Source organism: Rhinolophus hipposideros (genome assembly GCF_964194185.1).
Source record: "Rhinolophus hipposideros genome assembly, chromosome: 4".
NCBI classification, from domain to species: Eukaryota; Metazoa; Chordata; class Mammalia; order Chiroptera; family Rhinolophidae; genus Rhinolophus; species Rhinolophus hipposideros.
In genome coordinates, this window is record NC_138050.1 from 1542124 (window position 1) to 1556519 (window position 14396).

At 36.5% G+C, this 14396-nt stretch overlaps 1 protein-coding gene across 1 annotated transcript in view; it reads left to right on the forward strand.

The window, feature by feature from the left end:
• Positions 1-14396, forward strand: part of MICU2 (mitochondrial calcium uptake 2) — an 84554-nt gene that overhangs the window by 12452 nt on the left and 57706 nt on the right. The window contains exon 2 of the mRNA XM_081046733.1: positions 4871-5015. Coding sequence (XP_080902859.1) covers positions 4871-5015 — 145 coding nt within the window. The remainder of the gene's footprint in view (positions 1-4870; positions 5016-14396) is intronic.

Below are 14396 nucleotides of genomic sequence, written 5' to 3' on the forward strand. Positions count from 1 at the left end.
TATGTGTAACAGTATACATAGGCCAGCAGACTGCGTCTGCACAGCACCTACGAAACCCCGCTCAGGTGAAGGTAGAGGGTGGTGCCGTCTGGTCCATTTCCATGGGAATAGTTCTCTTGGACTACAGTGAGCAGTTCTCTCGGCCTTTCGGGGTGAAGGGCTTGGATGTGCTGTGCCTTGCACTGCTGTCATTCCAACAAGCTATGTAAGGGGGATGCAGGTCTTTTGAGAATAATCTCAGAAATCAGCCATGTCTGATCCTTTCCTGTGATGTGTGTTTGTATTAACCTGTAGAACACAGCTTTTTAGAGGTTGGATCCAGCAGTGCGGGCATCATGATTAGAACCTTATTTAGATTTTCTAACATCTACCATATTTAGGTTTTCTGAAAGAAATTAAAATTGGTCAGTCTTCCCTGAGGTCTAGGATTATTCAAAGCAAGAGTACACACACGTAGGGCAGTGGCAGGCAGAGTAGCAAAGTCGAGTCTTTGTTCTTTTTTTTCCCCCACTGTATTTTTGAAATAGATGTTTCTCACTCCATCCTCCTGGAGCACAGCCGTTAGCCATGTGTCGCCTCCTTGGTGTCTCACATGTGGACATTCTTTTCCCTAATTGCCTTTCTTTGTGCTTTTCTTCTGCCTTCTGTGTGTTTTTTTCCCTATCACATTGTTCATAGATTTTCTGCAGTGTGGACTCTAATCATTACTGTTTCTTAAAGTTTGTTAAAGTTTTACAGCGGTATTTTTCTCCTCTTTCTTTCTTTAGCTAGGCCAGCTCCCTTTTCAAATATTTCTGTCATCTTTATCTTATCTTTACTCTCTGATGTTATAAGACCGTTGCCTCTTTCATTTTCTTTTTTTTCTGTTTCCTTTCAGAATGTGATTTTCCTTGTTAATTGTTTCATATTGCTTCATATTGCTCTTGCAATATGCTCTTGTTTCATATTGCTCTTGAAGTTTTAGTGTGTGTAAAACTCTCCCCACACTATGTGCATAGGTCCGCATCTCGTTTTATACAAATGTGTTATTTGCAAAAACTGGTGTGAATCTGTGTCTCCTCTCCATTTTGATCTAAGCGTTTGTTATCTGTGCATTAGAATATTAGCTAAAGAACAGGATGGTAATAGTTTATGTCAGCTGTTCAATCACTCAGCTGCCTGACAGATTGAACAAAGAGTTGGATGTTCAACTGCCGTTGGGAACATGTCGGTGTCCTAGATCTACTCTGGAAGTTCTGCCTGTGCTGTCACATCAGGTTTGTCCCTTCCCACAGGCTGGCCTTTGCGTTTCACTTCATTGCCCATTTGGGGGCGCCTGCCTCTTCAGAGAAATGCCCTCATAGGTAGTGCATAGGTTTTAGAGTAGCAAGTCCTTGAATCCAGTGTTTTCTTCTGCCCAACCGAGCTGTAACTTGCCCAGGGTGGTCCCGTGGTTGACAGGACACAGGTGGGAAAGATGGCAAGTGCTGGGCCTGTGGCGAGTGCAGTGAGTGGTGGGAGCTTCCAGTGGGACACTGCACTTCTCTCTGCTTGCACAATCCCTTGCAAATTGGGAGACATCAATGACAGCATTGCCCCTGGTGATATGGAACCTTCATGCAAATTAGAAAACAATCCCGCTACTCGTGCACTTCGCCGTCGTTTGCTAGACAACTGTGCGGTGGTCATGTGTGACTGGCTCTCCCTGGAGGTGTGCAGTGCACACGACTGTGTAAGGTGACCCTAACAGCCGCCATTTTGGAGAACCCCCTCCTCTCATTCCATTATACTGCACTCCTCTCCCCTGAGCAGAAACCAGTTTTTAGTCTTAGTGTTGTCTTAGTTTGTCCAAATTGTCAGTATCTGGAAGATCCTTCTAGAAGAAGTTGTAGGTGCGAAGTTAGGAGCTAGCCATCAGCATGGCTGTGCTTGCTCCTTTTTGGTTTTGTGTTCCTGTCGGATATGGGAGGAAAGTTTTAAGAACTTTAATACTTTCTTGTTGATTTGTAGGGATTTTTATTTTATTTTATTAAGAGTTAACTCTCTCAGGAAGGTGCATTATACTTCTTCGTGGGGGTTGGGAGGGAAACTAGCATAGAGAAAACAACCTTCCGGATTTTACTTTAGATTATTATATAGATTGAGAGTAAAAACTAAAAATCCAAAGAGGAAAAAAAAGTGAAAACTTGGTTTATACAGCAGATCTTATGATAACTGGAGATTCCGAGCTTCTCTAGTGCTGGTATTCTCTCCACAGGTTTGAAGCAGCCCTTGGTACCTACAAGGATTTTAGACATGAAGAGCAACACTCACATTGAAACTTACATTCTATATAAATTGCTTAAAGTTATGGTTTGCCTTAACACTTTTTATTTTTGAAAAGAATTGATTTCGCCCTAGGAGACAATAGTCACCTCTCTCTTGACATCCTAAAATCCCCAAATCTATGTGTCAGCATATTGAATTGTTATTTGTCTAGATGCTTTTCCTATAATTGATACCTCCTTATAACTAAAAATACACTTGTGGTAAATAAGTTCTTTTAAAAGTATATGTTAACAATACTGGAAAGATGAAAGGATTCACATCCCATACTCTCAGTATTTGTAACAGCCCAAGCTGTGTCTACAGTTGACCCTTGAACAACACAGATTTGAACTGCACAACTCCACTTATACATAAATGTTTTTCAATAAATATACTGGAAAACTTTCGGAGATTTGCAACAATTGGAATAAACTTGCAAACCTTCTGATTTCAATAATAACATTTTCTCTTCTCTAGCTTACTGTAAGAATGCAGTATGTAACACATGTAACGTACAAAATGTATGTTAATTGACTTGTTATGAGACCAGTTGAGGATAAATAATTGATCTCTTGTAGTTGGTTGCAGTTTGGAAAGAAGAATTTGTTTATTTTTATGAAAAGGATTAAATTGTTGGTAAAGGTAAACTTTTTTAACCAGTCAAGAACAACTTAGATGTTAGGAAATAAAAGAGAGCCAACGTTTGTTTAAGGATTTGTAAATATACTATACTTCTGTATAGATTATTTGCTTTTGTTGATCTCTTAATAGACGATATATTAACATTAGTGTAATATAGATGCTGTCTAAGCTAATACTCTGGATGCCCATTTTCGGCTTTTTTCAGTTCTGACACTATGTTCTGTCACATCCAGAGCTTCAGCGCTGTGACCTGTACTGAGACGACTCTTACCCACCCCCGCCTTCCCTGTCCCATCAGTATACTGTGTGGGAATTCACTGCCAGAGCACTTAGTACATTCTGGTGAGAATTAATGTCCGCTTGTTTAGCACTGCTTTCATATGGCTACTTAATATTGACTTATTGAATAAAATGATATATCTGCCTTGTGTATAAAATGTTCAGAAAGTATAATAAAATTCAACTTTTTGATTGCTTGTGTAATTAAAGCATGGCCCTTGAGTGGTTTTTATAGTAGTAATTTAAAGGAAAGGGAAGGAAAGGCATGAGAAGACTAGTTGCAGGGAGCACAGGGACACGGTCACTGTGGTACCCCAGCGTTCTACGTGGGGCCCATGTTCTGGTAGGCACTGGACAGGACGCAAGACAGGCACAGGCCAAGCTGCTCGAAGAAGCCAGCTGTCACATGAGGAGAGGGAGTTAATACTGATCAGAGGGCTGAGATCCACTAGAAAGGACCTGTTGACAGCTTTCAGTCTGGACAGCTCTGAGCGACTGGAATTCGTATTTTTCCCCCGTTTCAGTCCAGTCAGCACTCACTGAACATCAGCTGTGTGTCAGGGTAAATGACAGGACCAGCAAGTGTGAAAGGGGACTGGTGTGACCCAAGAAGGATGTTGTGGTTGCAGAGGGCGATGCCCTAAGGAAAACAGTCCCAGGGGAGAGCTGGCTGTGGCTGGCACAGGCACTCACACTGTGTCAGGGCTGCTGCACTGACCTTGGTGAAACCGGTATGTGCCTGGGTGCGGTGCCCAGCCTTGAGTAGGACAGTGTGCCACGTAAGAGGCTGACCCACTCGGAGTCAGGCTCCTCTCAGATGTGGTATATACTGGCCAGGTATTGTGACGATTAACTGAATCCGTGTAACGTGCTTCATTAATTAGCGCAGTGCCTGACGCGTAGCAAGTGCTCAAGAGAGGTCAGCAATGAATCCTTCAGTGTTGTCTCTCAGCATTGGGTCAAGATCTAGGCCCTATTGCCTGGCATACAGACTCTTACACTAACAATACTTTGCCCATTCTTGGTCTTTTGCACTTTCCACCCATGATATAAGTATATTTCTAAAAGAAGAGCTGTTTATCAGATATGATATGTTTATCTTTATAAAAGCACAGCTGCGTGGTCTGTTGCCTACCTGTCTCTCTGATCTTGTCTCCTGCCATGCTGTTCCTTGAATGTGCCACGCTCATTCCGTCTCCTGGTCTTTGTTCTTACTGTACCTCTGGCTCTTCTGCCGAGAAGCCCGTGGCTCCCCAGCTGGACCTCACTTAGTCTCCTTACATGTCACCTCTTTAGAAAGGCCTTCCCTGATTGTCCTGTCTAAAGCATTACTCCCTATCAGTTTCTTATCCTGATTCAGATTTCTTTTTGGCACTTCTCACTATCTTACACGATTTTACCCATGTATTCATTAATTATCATTCTCCCGTTTGGGAATGGAAGTTCCCTCCAGTTAATCTCCGCCACTGCCGTATCCAGTGCCTTTGCTCTCAGAGCAGGCACCTAGTGAATATTGTTAAATAAGTAACTGGAAAGTTTGGAGGTTATCAGACCTAAACACTAAAATCACTCTTTAAAGATTATTCTAGACATAGTTCTGTTATTCTCCAAGTTGGGGAATAATACTGAAAGACATCTTAACTTGCAATTTCTTTTCTTTTAGAAAAGCGGAGACAGTAGAGACATGATGGGGAAGTTGTCTCTCCGTAAGCAGCGCTTCATGCAGTTTTCGTCACTGGAGCACAAGGGGGAGTTTTACATGACACCACGGGACTTCCTCTTCTCGGTGATGTTTGAGCACGTGGAACGTGAGTTGTTTTGTGTGTTAAGTTAAAAAAAAACACACACAAATATTAGGGCCAAAAAACCCCTGTTTTTCAGAACTTTTCAGTAACAGGCTTTCTTTGTTTTAATTATCATCATTCTTTGCGCCATGCATTTACTTACTATTTAGACATTTCATTGCTTGTGACACAAGTACAATAAAACTTTTATCTAAGAAATAGTTGACTTGTATATGGGTATTTCTAAAGAGACAGGCAAATACAGATGTTTTTATAATGTCACTAAATGAATTGCTAATAAAATAATTATTTTATCCAGCATGTTAGTTTTGGGTGGTACTGATGTTTTAAATTGGGCAAAAAAAAAAGAAATTAGATTGGAGCAATGAAAAGAGTCATATAATAGAGTCATGATGCCTTCAGTAAAAAAAAAAAAAATCTGAAAAAATAGAATTTGAAGCAAAAATCCAAAATCTGTAATTATATAATTTTTTTTATTTCATAAACTGTCAGTTCTCAGTTATTTCAAATGATATCAGAGATTCTTTTTCTTATCTAAATGAGGCCGTTTTACTTTGCAGAGAGTGAATATGGCCCTGACCTCTGCCCTCTGTATTACAGAAGTGTTCTATGAAAATTTCTGGGCTTCCTGATACTTTCTGAAGTGTGCTGGAAGTGTTGCCCATGGATAGCTATATATGGCACAGGGGATGTGGGCTAGGGCAATGTGTGAGGAGCCCAGATTTCACTGTAATGTTATCTAGAACAATTTATGTCCCAGGGCATTCTTGAAAACAGTAAGCAGTCAGCTGGCACTTAGTAGAGTTTAACACCTTGGTATGGTCAGGGAAAGAGACCAAGAGAGCTGCCAGAACAGTTGTCGTCCCAGTGACTGTGGGCATGCCCAAACTGCTTCCCTGAGAAGCAACATCAGAAGGGCTAGCTACAGCCATCCAGCCAGACACTAAACAACTAAACAAGCAAAGAACAAGCCCTGTGGTGAGGAGGGAGCTAGTATCCAGAGTTGCTACTATACAAGTATATGAGGTGGGATCAACAAATACGATGAATGTTTAAATTGAAAAAAAATGTATTACAGTAAAAGACACATTGCCATTAATCCCCCTCAAAAGACTCCCCCCCACACTTTGAACACACTTATCCCATGTTCTTGCCACTTTCTGAAGCAGTTCTGGAAGTCCCCTTATGTGAATGTCTTTAGTTACGCTGTCGTGGCTGCCTCAATGTCCTGAATCGATTCAAAATGTTTACCTTTTGTGGTCATTTTGACTTTAGGGAAGAGCCAGAAGTCATACGGTGCCAGATCCGGTAAATAAGGTGGATGAGGACACACCATAATGTTTTTATTTGACAGAATTTGCCATGCCAGAAGTGATGTGTGACAAGGAGCATTGTCATGATGGTGGATGAAATCGTTTACCCATTTCATATTAATGTGTTGTTCATGATCCATGATTTACAGCACACTTTAAAACACACATTCTTTCAACCGTAGCTCACACCCAACTGCACCAAATAAGTTGAAACTTGTCACACACTGTTACTAAAGTTCGACATGCCACTTCCCATATTGAATATCCCTGCCTATTCATTGGATGGCCCTCGGCAGCAGCATTCACCATATATTTTTATCATACCTTATATCATCTAAATTGTCCCATTTCCAAAAACAATGAGACATGCAAAGAAACAAGAAACTGTCACTCCACTGAGCAAAAACAATCAACAGAAACTGCTTGTGATTGTAACCAGATCTCAGATTTAGCAGGAAAAAAATTAATTTTTTATTAATTTTTAATTAATTTTTTATGAAGTAAACTTCATAACTTTCGTATGAAGACAATATCACATCAAATAAAAAATATCAAATAAAAGATAGAAATTATAAAAAAGAATGAAATAGAAATTCTGGAATTGAAAATTATAATAACAAATGAAAATTTCACTAACGGGGCTCAACAGTAGATTAGAAATGGCAGAAGAAAGTATCAGTGAATGTAAAGACAGACTAGATTATTCAATCTGAAGAACAGAGAAGAAAAAGCATAAAGAAACATTAAGTGTCAGAAAAATGTGGGACACCATTAAGTATACCAACATACGCTTTATGGGAATACCAAAGGAAGAGAAGAGAGAGAAGGGAGGAGAAAAAAATATTGAAGAAATAATAGCAGAAAATTTTCAAAATTTATTGAAAGATTCTAACCTATACATCAAGGAAGATCAACAAACTCCAAGTAGGATAAACATAAAGAAATCCACTAACAGACACATCCTAGTAAAAACAGTAAAAGTCAAAGACAAGAAGAAACTCTTGAAAGCAGCCAAAAGAAAGAAATGACTTGTCACTTACTAGAGACCCATATAAGGTAGTGGCTTACTCAGCTGAAACAGTGGAGGCTAGAAGGCAATGGAATAACATACTTAAATTGCTCAAAGAGAAAGACTGGTCTCAAAAAATCCTATATCCAGCAAACCTGTCTTTCAAAAATAAAAGAAAGCCTTTTCCAGATAAACAAAAACTAAGATACTTTGTTGCTAGTAGATCTGTCTTACAAGAAATACAAAAGGAAGCTTTTCAGGGAAAACAGTGACTCCAGACAAAAATTTGAATCCACACAAACAAAGGACACTGGTAAAGGTAATTAATATGCATACGAGTCTATTTCCTCCTTTTAACTGACTTTAAAAACAATTGTATAAAATAAAATGCATATTGTCCATACTCATATATGTCTGTTATTGTACATTTATGTATATTTTTACTTTCTACTTGTATCTTTGCATCCAAACTGTATCTCCTGTATGTTATGCATACATGTATGTTATATGTATATCACACATAAAATAATATGCATATTATTGGGCCCACAGCATATAGAAATGTAATACATTTGCCCAGTAATAGCACAAAGGAGGCAGATATGAGAAAAATTGTACTGTGGTAAAGAAATGGCTTATAACAATGTATTTTGGGATTTGTAATATTAATGGAATAATATGTATACCAATAATGCCATAAAAAGGAAAAAAGGAAATAGAATGACATAGGAATAACATTTCCACATCTCACTGAAATTGAGTATAAATTTGAAGCTATTTCTGGTAAGTCAAAACGTATGTGGCAAGCCCTAGAGAAACCACTAAGGAAATAACTTTAAAATTAAAAAGATCATTAAATTTAAATGTCTCATTAGCAAATATTACTTAATGTAAACAAAGCAATTAAGGAGGAATAGGGAAACAAAAAAGGCATGAGTCACATGAAAACCAAAAACTAAAATAGCAGACATGAACCCAGCAACATCGATACCACCTTCAAATATGAATGCATCTATCAATCCAATTAAAAGGCAGAAATTGTCACACTAAATGAAAAAACAAGATCCACCTTATATGCTGTTAACAGGAGATACAGTTTGAATGCAAAATAACAAGTAGAAAGTAAAAAGATGGAAAAAGATATATCATACAAACAGCAACCACAAGAAAGCTGGAGTGGCTATACTATTATCAAAAAGTATAAAATAGACTTGAAACCAAAAAAAAAATGTTACTAGAGATTAATAGAGACATTTTATAATGAGAAAAGGATCACTCCATCAGCAAGCTATAATATATATATATATATATATATATATATATATAATATACAGAGGGTGCCAAAAAATGTATACACATTTTAAGAAAGAACTGTATTAAAATTGTAATATATATATATAACAATAACAAAAGATGAATACAAGTCATGTGTATTCACTTTTGGCACCCCCTGTGTGTGTATATATATATGTATGATATGTATGTGTGTGTGTGTGTGTGTGTGTGTATATATATATATACACACATATATATATAATATAAACAGTATATATATTATATATACAGGGGGTGCCAAAATGAATATTTAATATAATATATATACATATATATATATATATACACATATATATATATATATATATATATATATAGTCAGAGGACCAATAGAAATGAAGAGAGAAATAGGTAATTCAACAATAACCTATTGGAGACTTAAGTAATGAATACCCACTTTTAATAATGGATAGAAAAGCTAGGCAGAAGGCCAGAAAGGAAATAGAAGACTTAAGAATGCTATAAACGAACTACGTAGACCTAACAGACAGCTGTAGAGCACTCCATACAACAACAGAATACACATTCTTCTCAAGTGCACAGGGGACTATCTCCAGGATAGATCATATGTTAGGCCATTAAACAAACTTTATTAAATTTAATATAGAAATTAAACAACCCACTCCTAAGTAACCAAAGGTTAAAAGGAGAAATTAAACGGATCATCGGAAAATATTTTGAGGTGAATGAAAATGAAGACACAATACATCAAAACTTGCAGAATGCAGCTAAAGAGTGTTTAGAGGGCAATTCACAGCCATAAATGCCTATATTGATAGAGAATGGTCTCAAAACAATAACTTAATCTCTTATATTAAGGCACTGGGAAAAGAAGAGCAAACTAAACCAAGCAAAGAGAAGGAAATAATAAAGATTAGAGATGAAAATAGAGCCTAGCAAAATAGTAGAAAAAAAAGTCAATGAAACCAAAAGCTGGTTCTTTGAAAAGAAATATCAAAAACTGAAAAAATTTCAACAAAATTGACCAAGAGAAAAAAATGAGAGAACATTCAAGTTATTAGAAAAAGAAATGAAAGAGGGTCATCACTACTGAACTTAACAGAAGTCAAAAGGTTATAAAGGAATACAGCGAACAATTGTATGCCAGTAAATTAGATAACTTAGATGAAATGGGCAAATAGTATTTTTCTCTTATTTTATGGATTATCTTTTCTAGCATCCTTTAGTACACAGAAGTTTTTAATTTTGAACTCAAATTTCTGTTTTACTTTTGTTGCTTGTATTTTCAGTGTCATAGTTGAGAAACCATTGCCAAATCCAAGATCCTGAAGTTTTGCCCCCTCTTTTCTTCTAAGAGTTTTATAGTTTTAGATGTTGATTTTAGGTCTTTGATCCATTTTGAGTTGATTTATGAAAATGGTATAAGGTAAAAGGGTGCAACTTCATTCTTTTGCATGTGGCAAAAGAATTGTCCCTGCACCATTTGTTCCCCTATTGAATTGTATTGGCATCCTTGCCAAAGTTCTATTGAGCATAAATGTGTTTATTTCTGGGCTCTCAATTCTGTTCTGTTGATCTGTAGGTGTGTCCTTTGCCAGTATCACAGTCTGGATTACTGTAGCTTTGTATTAAGTTTTGAAATCAAGAAAAGGGAGACCTCCAACTTTGTTCTTTCTTCTTTTTTAAGATTCTTTTGGCTATTCACAGTCTCTTGAAATTTCATAATAGATTTCAAGCTGTGTTTTTCTATTTCTGTCAGAAACACCAGTGGAATTGTGATAGGGATTGCATTGAATCCATAGATTGCTTTTGGTCAAATATTATTGTCTTAACAATATTAAATCTTCCAGTCCAATAATCCAAAATGTCTTTCCATTTACTTAAATCTTTCATTTCTTTCAGCAAGTTTTGTAGTTTTCAGTATACAAGTTATGCACCTCCTTGGTTAAATTTATTCATAAGTATTTTATTCTTTTTGATGCTGTTGCAAATGAAATTGTTTTCTTAATTTCCTTTTGAGATTATTCATTGCTAGTGTATAGAAATACAACTGATTTTTGTGTGTTGATTTTGTATCCTGTAACTTTGATAAATTTGTTTATTAGCTCTGTTTTTTGTGAATTTCTTAAGATTTTCTACATATAAGATCATGTCTTCAACAAATGGAAATAATGTGCTTGTTCCTTTTCTATTTGAATGCCTTTTAGTTCTTTTTCCTTGCCTAATTGCTGTGGCTAGAACTTCTAGTCAGTCACATCTTGAATGAAAGTGAAGAATGTGGGCATCCTTTTCCTAATTTTACTGCTGAAACTTTCAGTCTTCACCACTGAGTATGATGTTAGCTCTCGTTTTACAGCTATGCCCTTTACAACGTTAAGGAAGCTCCCTTCTTCTATTCCGAGTTTATTGAGTGCTTTTTTTTTATCATGGAAGGTGTTGGATTTCATCAGATGTTTCTTCTGCCTCCATTGAGTTGATTGTTTGGGTTCTTTCCTTTGTTCTATTAATGCCATTGATTGATTTTCAGATTTTTTGAGCCAACCTTGCATTCCAGGGATGAGTCCCATTTGATTCTGGTGTACAATTCTTCTCATGTGCTGTCGAATTCTGTTTGCTAGAATTTTGTTGAGAAGTTTTATACCAATATTAGTAGGGAATATTGGCCTACAGTTTTCTTCTCCTGTAATGTCTTTGTCTAGCTTTGGTATCAGGGTAGTGCTAGTCTCTTAGGATGAGTTCAGACATGTTCCTCCTTCCATTTTTGGAAGAGTTTGAGGAGGATTGGTGGTGATTCCTTAAATGTCAGGTAGAATTGACTAGTGAGGCCATCTAGTCCTGGGCTTTTCATTGTTGGGAAGTTTTTTTTATTACAGATTCATTCTCCATACTTGTTTGGGTGAATTCACATTTTCTATTTCTTCTTGAGTTCATTTTGCTAGTTTGTTTATTTCTACTTATTTGTCCATTTCATCTAAGTTATCCAATTTGTTGGCATACAGTCATTCTCTTAGAATTCTTATTTATGTAAAATCTGTGATAATGTCCCCATGTTCATTTCTTATTTTAGTAATTCAACTTAAGGCTTCTCTCTTTTTCTATAGTCAAACTAACTCAAGGTTTATTAACTTTGTTGATCTTTTCAAAGAATCAACTTTTGGTTTCATTGATTTTCTCTATTGTTAATCTGTTCTGTTTTATCTCCACTCTAATCTGTATTATTTCCTTCCTTATGTTAGCTTTCACTTTAGTTTGCTCTTCTTTTTCTGGCTCCTTAATGTATACAATTAGGCTATTGATTTGAGATCTTCCTTTTTAATGTACACATTTACAACAATGAATTTCCCAGTTAGCAGTGCTTTAAAAGGTTTAGTATGTTGTGATTTTGTTTTCATTCTTCTCAAGGTATTTTCTAATTTCCTTTGTAATTTCTTCTTTGACCCGTTGGTTATTTAAGAGTGTGTTGATTAATTTCCATATACTTGTGAATTTTACAGTTTTTGCTCTCTTCCTCATTTCTAGTTTCATTCCACTGTTATCAGAAAAAATACTTTGTATGATTTCAATATTTAAATGTATTAAGATTTGTTTTTTGAGTTATGATATGGTCTGTCCTGGAATGTTTCACATCCACTTGAGAAGAATGTATATCCTGATATTCTTAGGTAAAAAGTTCTGTATGTCTGTTAGGTCTCATTGGTTTATAGTGTTGTTCGCATTCCTTATTGACCTTAGTGTCTGTTCTATTCATTGTTGAAAGTGGAGTAATGAAGTCTCTAACCTTTATGGCAGAACTGTCTTTTTCATTCAATTCTGTCAAGTAGGCAGGTTTTTTTAAAAGTATATGAAGAATAAGAGCCCATTTTTTTTCTTATGTATATATGTTTATACATAAAATACAGTTTAAAGGATATTCACAAAATTGCTAATAGTTCATTCTTGCTTTTGGAATTATCAGTTTTTATATTTTATTTTTGTTCTTGTAATTTTCTAATTAATTTGCAACAGGTGTTTATTTATATAAAAAAGAAAAAGTTAAAAACACTTCTTAAAGAACTCTACATTTGAAAGGTCAGTGAAACAAGAAGAGCCAATCGCAGAGATTTTTTTAAACAAGACCATTGACCGAGGGTGAGAATGCAGTGTCATGGAGTCAGCAGTGTGGGTGTTCCAGAAAGGTCCAGGGGGATGATAACCGAGAAGAGGCTGTTGGATTTGATCACTAGCATTGTTCACTAGGACCTTTCATAGGTCAATTTCAAGGGAGTGGTGGGCAGGAAGAGAGAGAATCAGAGGCAATGAAAACAGCAGGTACGGATTTTCCTAGAAATTCTCGTTCTAAAAGGTACAAAACAGAGAGGATGATAGCGTGGAAACAAAGAATAATGAAAGAATTCTTGAGAAATATTTTATAGCCAAACAGTTCTTGGTTATCAGAAATGTCTATGCTGCATCCTATACTGTAATTTATGCTGATTTTTTCATATTAGGGTTTCAAGTGGAGGTTGTAAAAACTTGATAAGCATCCTCAAAATATTAACATATCATATACTTGTAACTAATATGTATTAATGTCTCTCTTCTCTTCACCCAGCTCAGTGGTTCACTCCTTTGACTTTCTCTCAATGAGCGTTTGTATTTTCTTTCTCATTGAACATCTCAGCTATTTACTCTCGTGCTTAATGTCATCAAAGCATTTCCTCCCCGTTTATATTCTTTCAATTGGCTCCAGTATTTGCTTTACTCTACCCTATTGTAGCCACAGGCCCAAGCTGTTCTCATCAAGTTCAAAGTTTATGTGGGGTTTTTTTGTTTGTTTCACTCTTGTTGTTTTTATGCAACCCTTGATTTAACCAAATCAGGTTCTTATAATGTTTCCACTTTTATTATTCAGTGGAATGCAATTAAACTCTATCAGAAGGCATTTAGCTAAATCAAGAATTCAGTAATTTTGCAGGCCAAATAATACATCCTTTATGCATAAGAAAAACCTTCAGTTTTCAACATGGATAAGAAGAATAATCTTGGTTGCATTCCTACGTATCATGATGAATAGCAAAACAAGGAAAACAAAGGCAGCCCAGTGACCCATGCTCTCCATGTATAACAGAAAGAAACAAAAGAATCTGAGACTCATTAGATCCAAACTCAATTTTACCTGGTATTTATCTCTCTGGATGCTTTGCAAACAATGCGTTTTACTAATATTAACATGAACTGATGGGGCGACTTAAGCCGTCCCCCCAGCCGCTCCCAACTGGGTGCTGGTTGCTCATTCTCCTTCAGTGTTGCCCTTACCTCTGGAAGTGTCCATTCCCCAACTTGTGGGACTATGGTTTTAGCTCAATTCCTTCAAAGCTTTTTCCCCACTTCCAGGAGAATATAAATCCCCTTAAGAGTGATGTCTCAACTTAACCCTCTATTTGTTAACATCATAATAATAGCCAAGGTAAGCAAAACTGGGTGTCAGAAGAGATGGAAGAGAGGAATATCCAGTGGAGATTCCACAGGAATTCAGCCCCATGCCGGTCCCGACTGTCCTTGCCTCTGCATCCTGCATGCCCTTACTTATACTTACAATATAGATTTTGTTGCAAAGAAGTAAATAAATAAGCCAAATTAAGATTAACCCATGGACATTTTAACAGTTTCCTCTGAAAACTCCTAAAATGGTTATAATTTGGTAGCCATAGAATTTATGATGGTGCATGTGCCAAAGTTGCTAGTATGAGCCCAACTTTGTGGATTTATCTCAAGAGTTTTGAAATT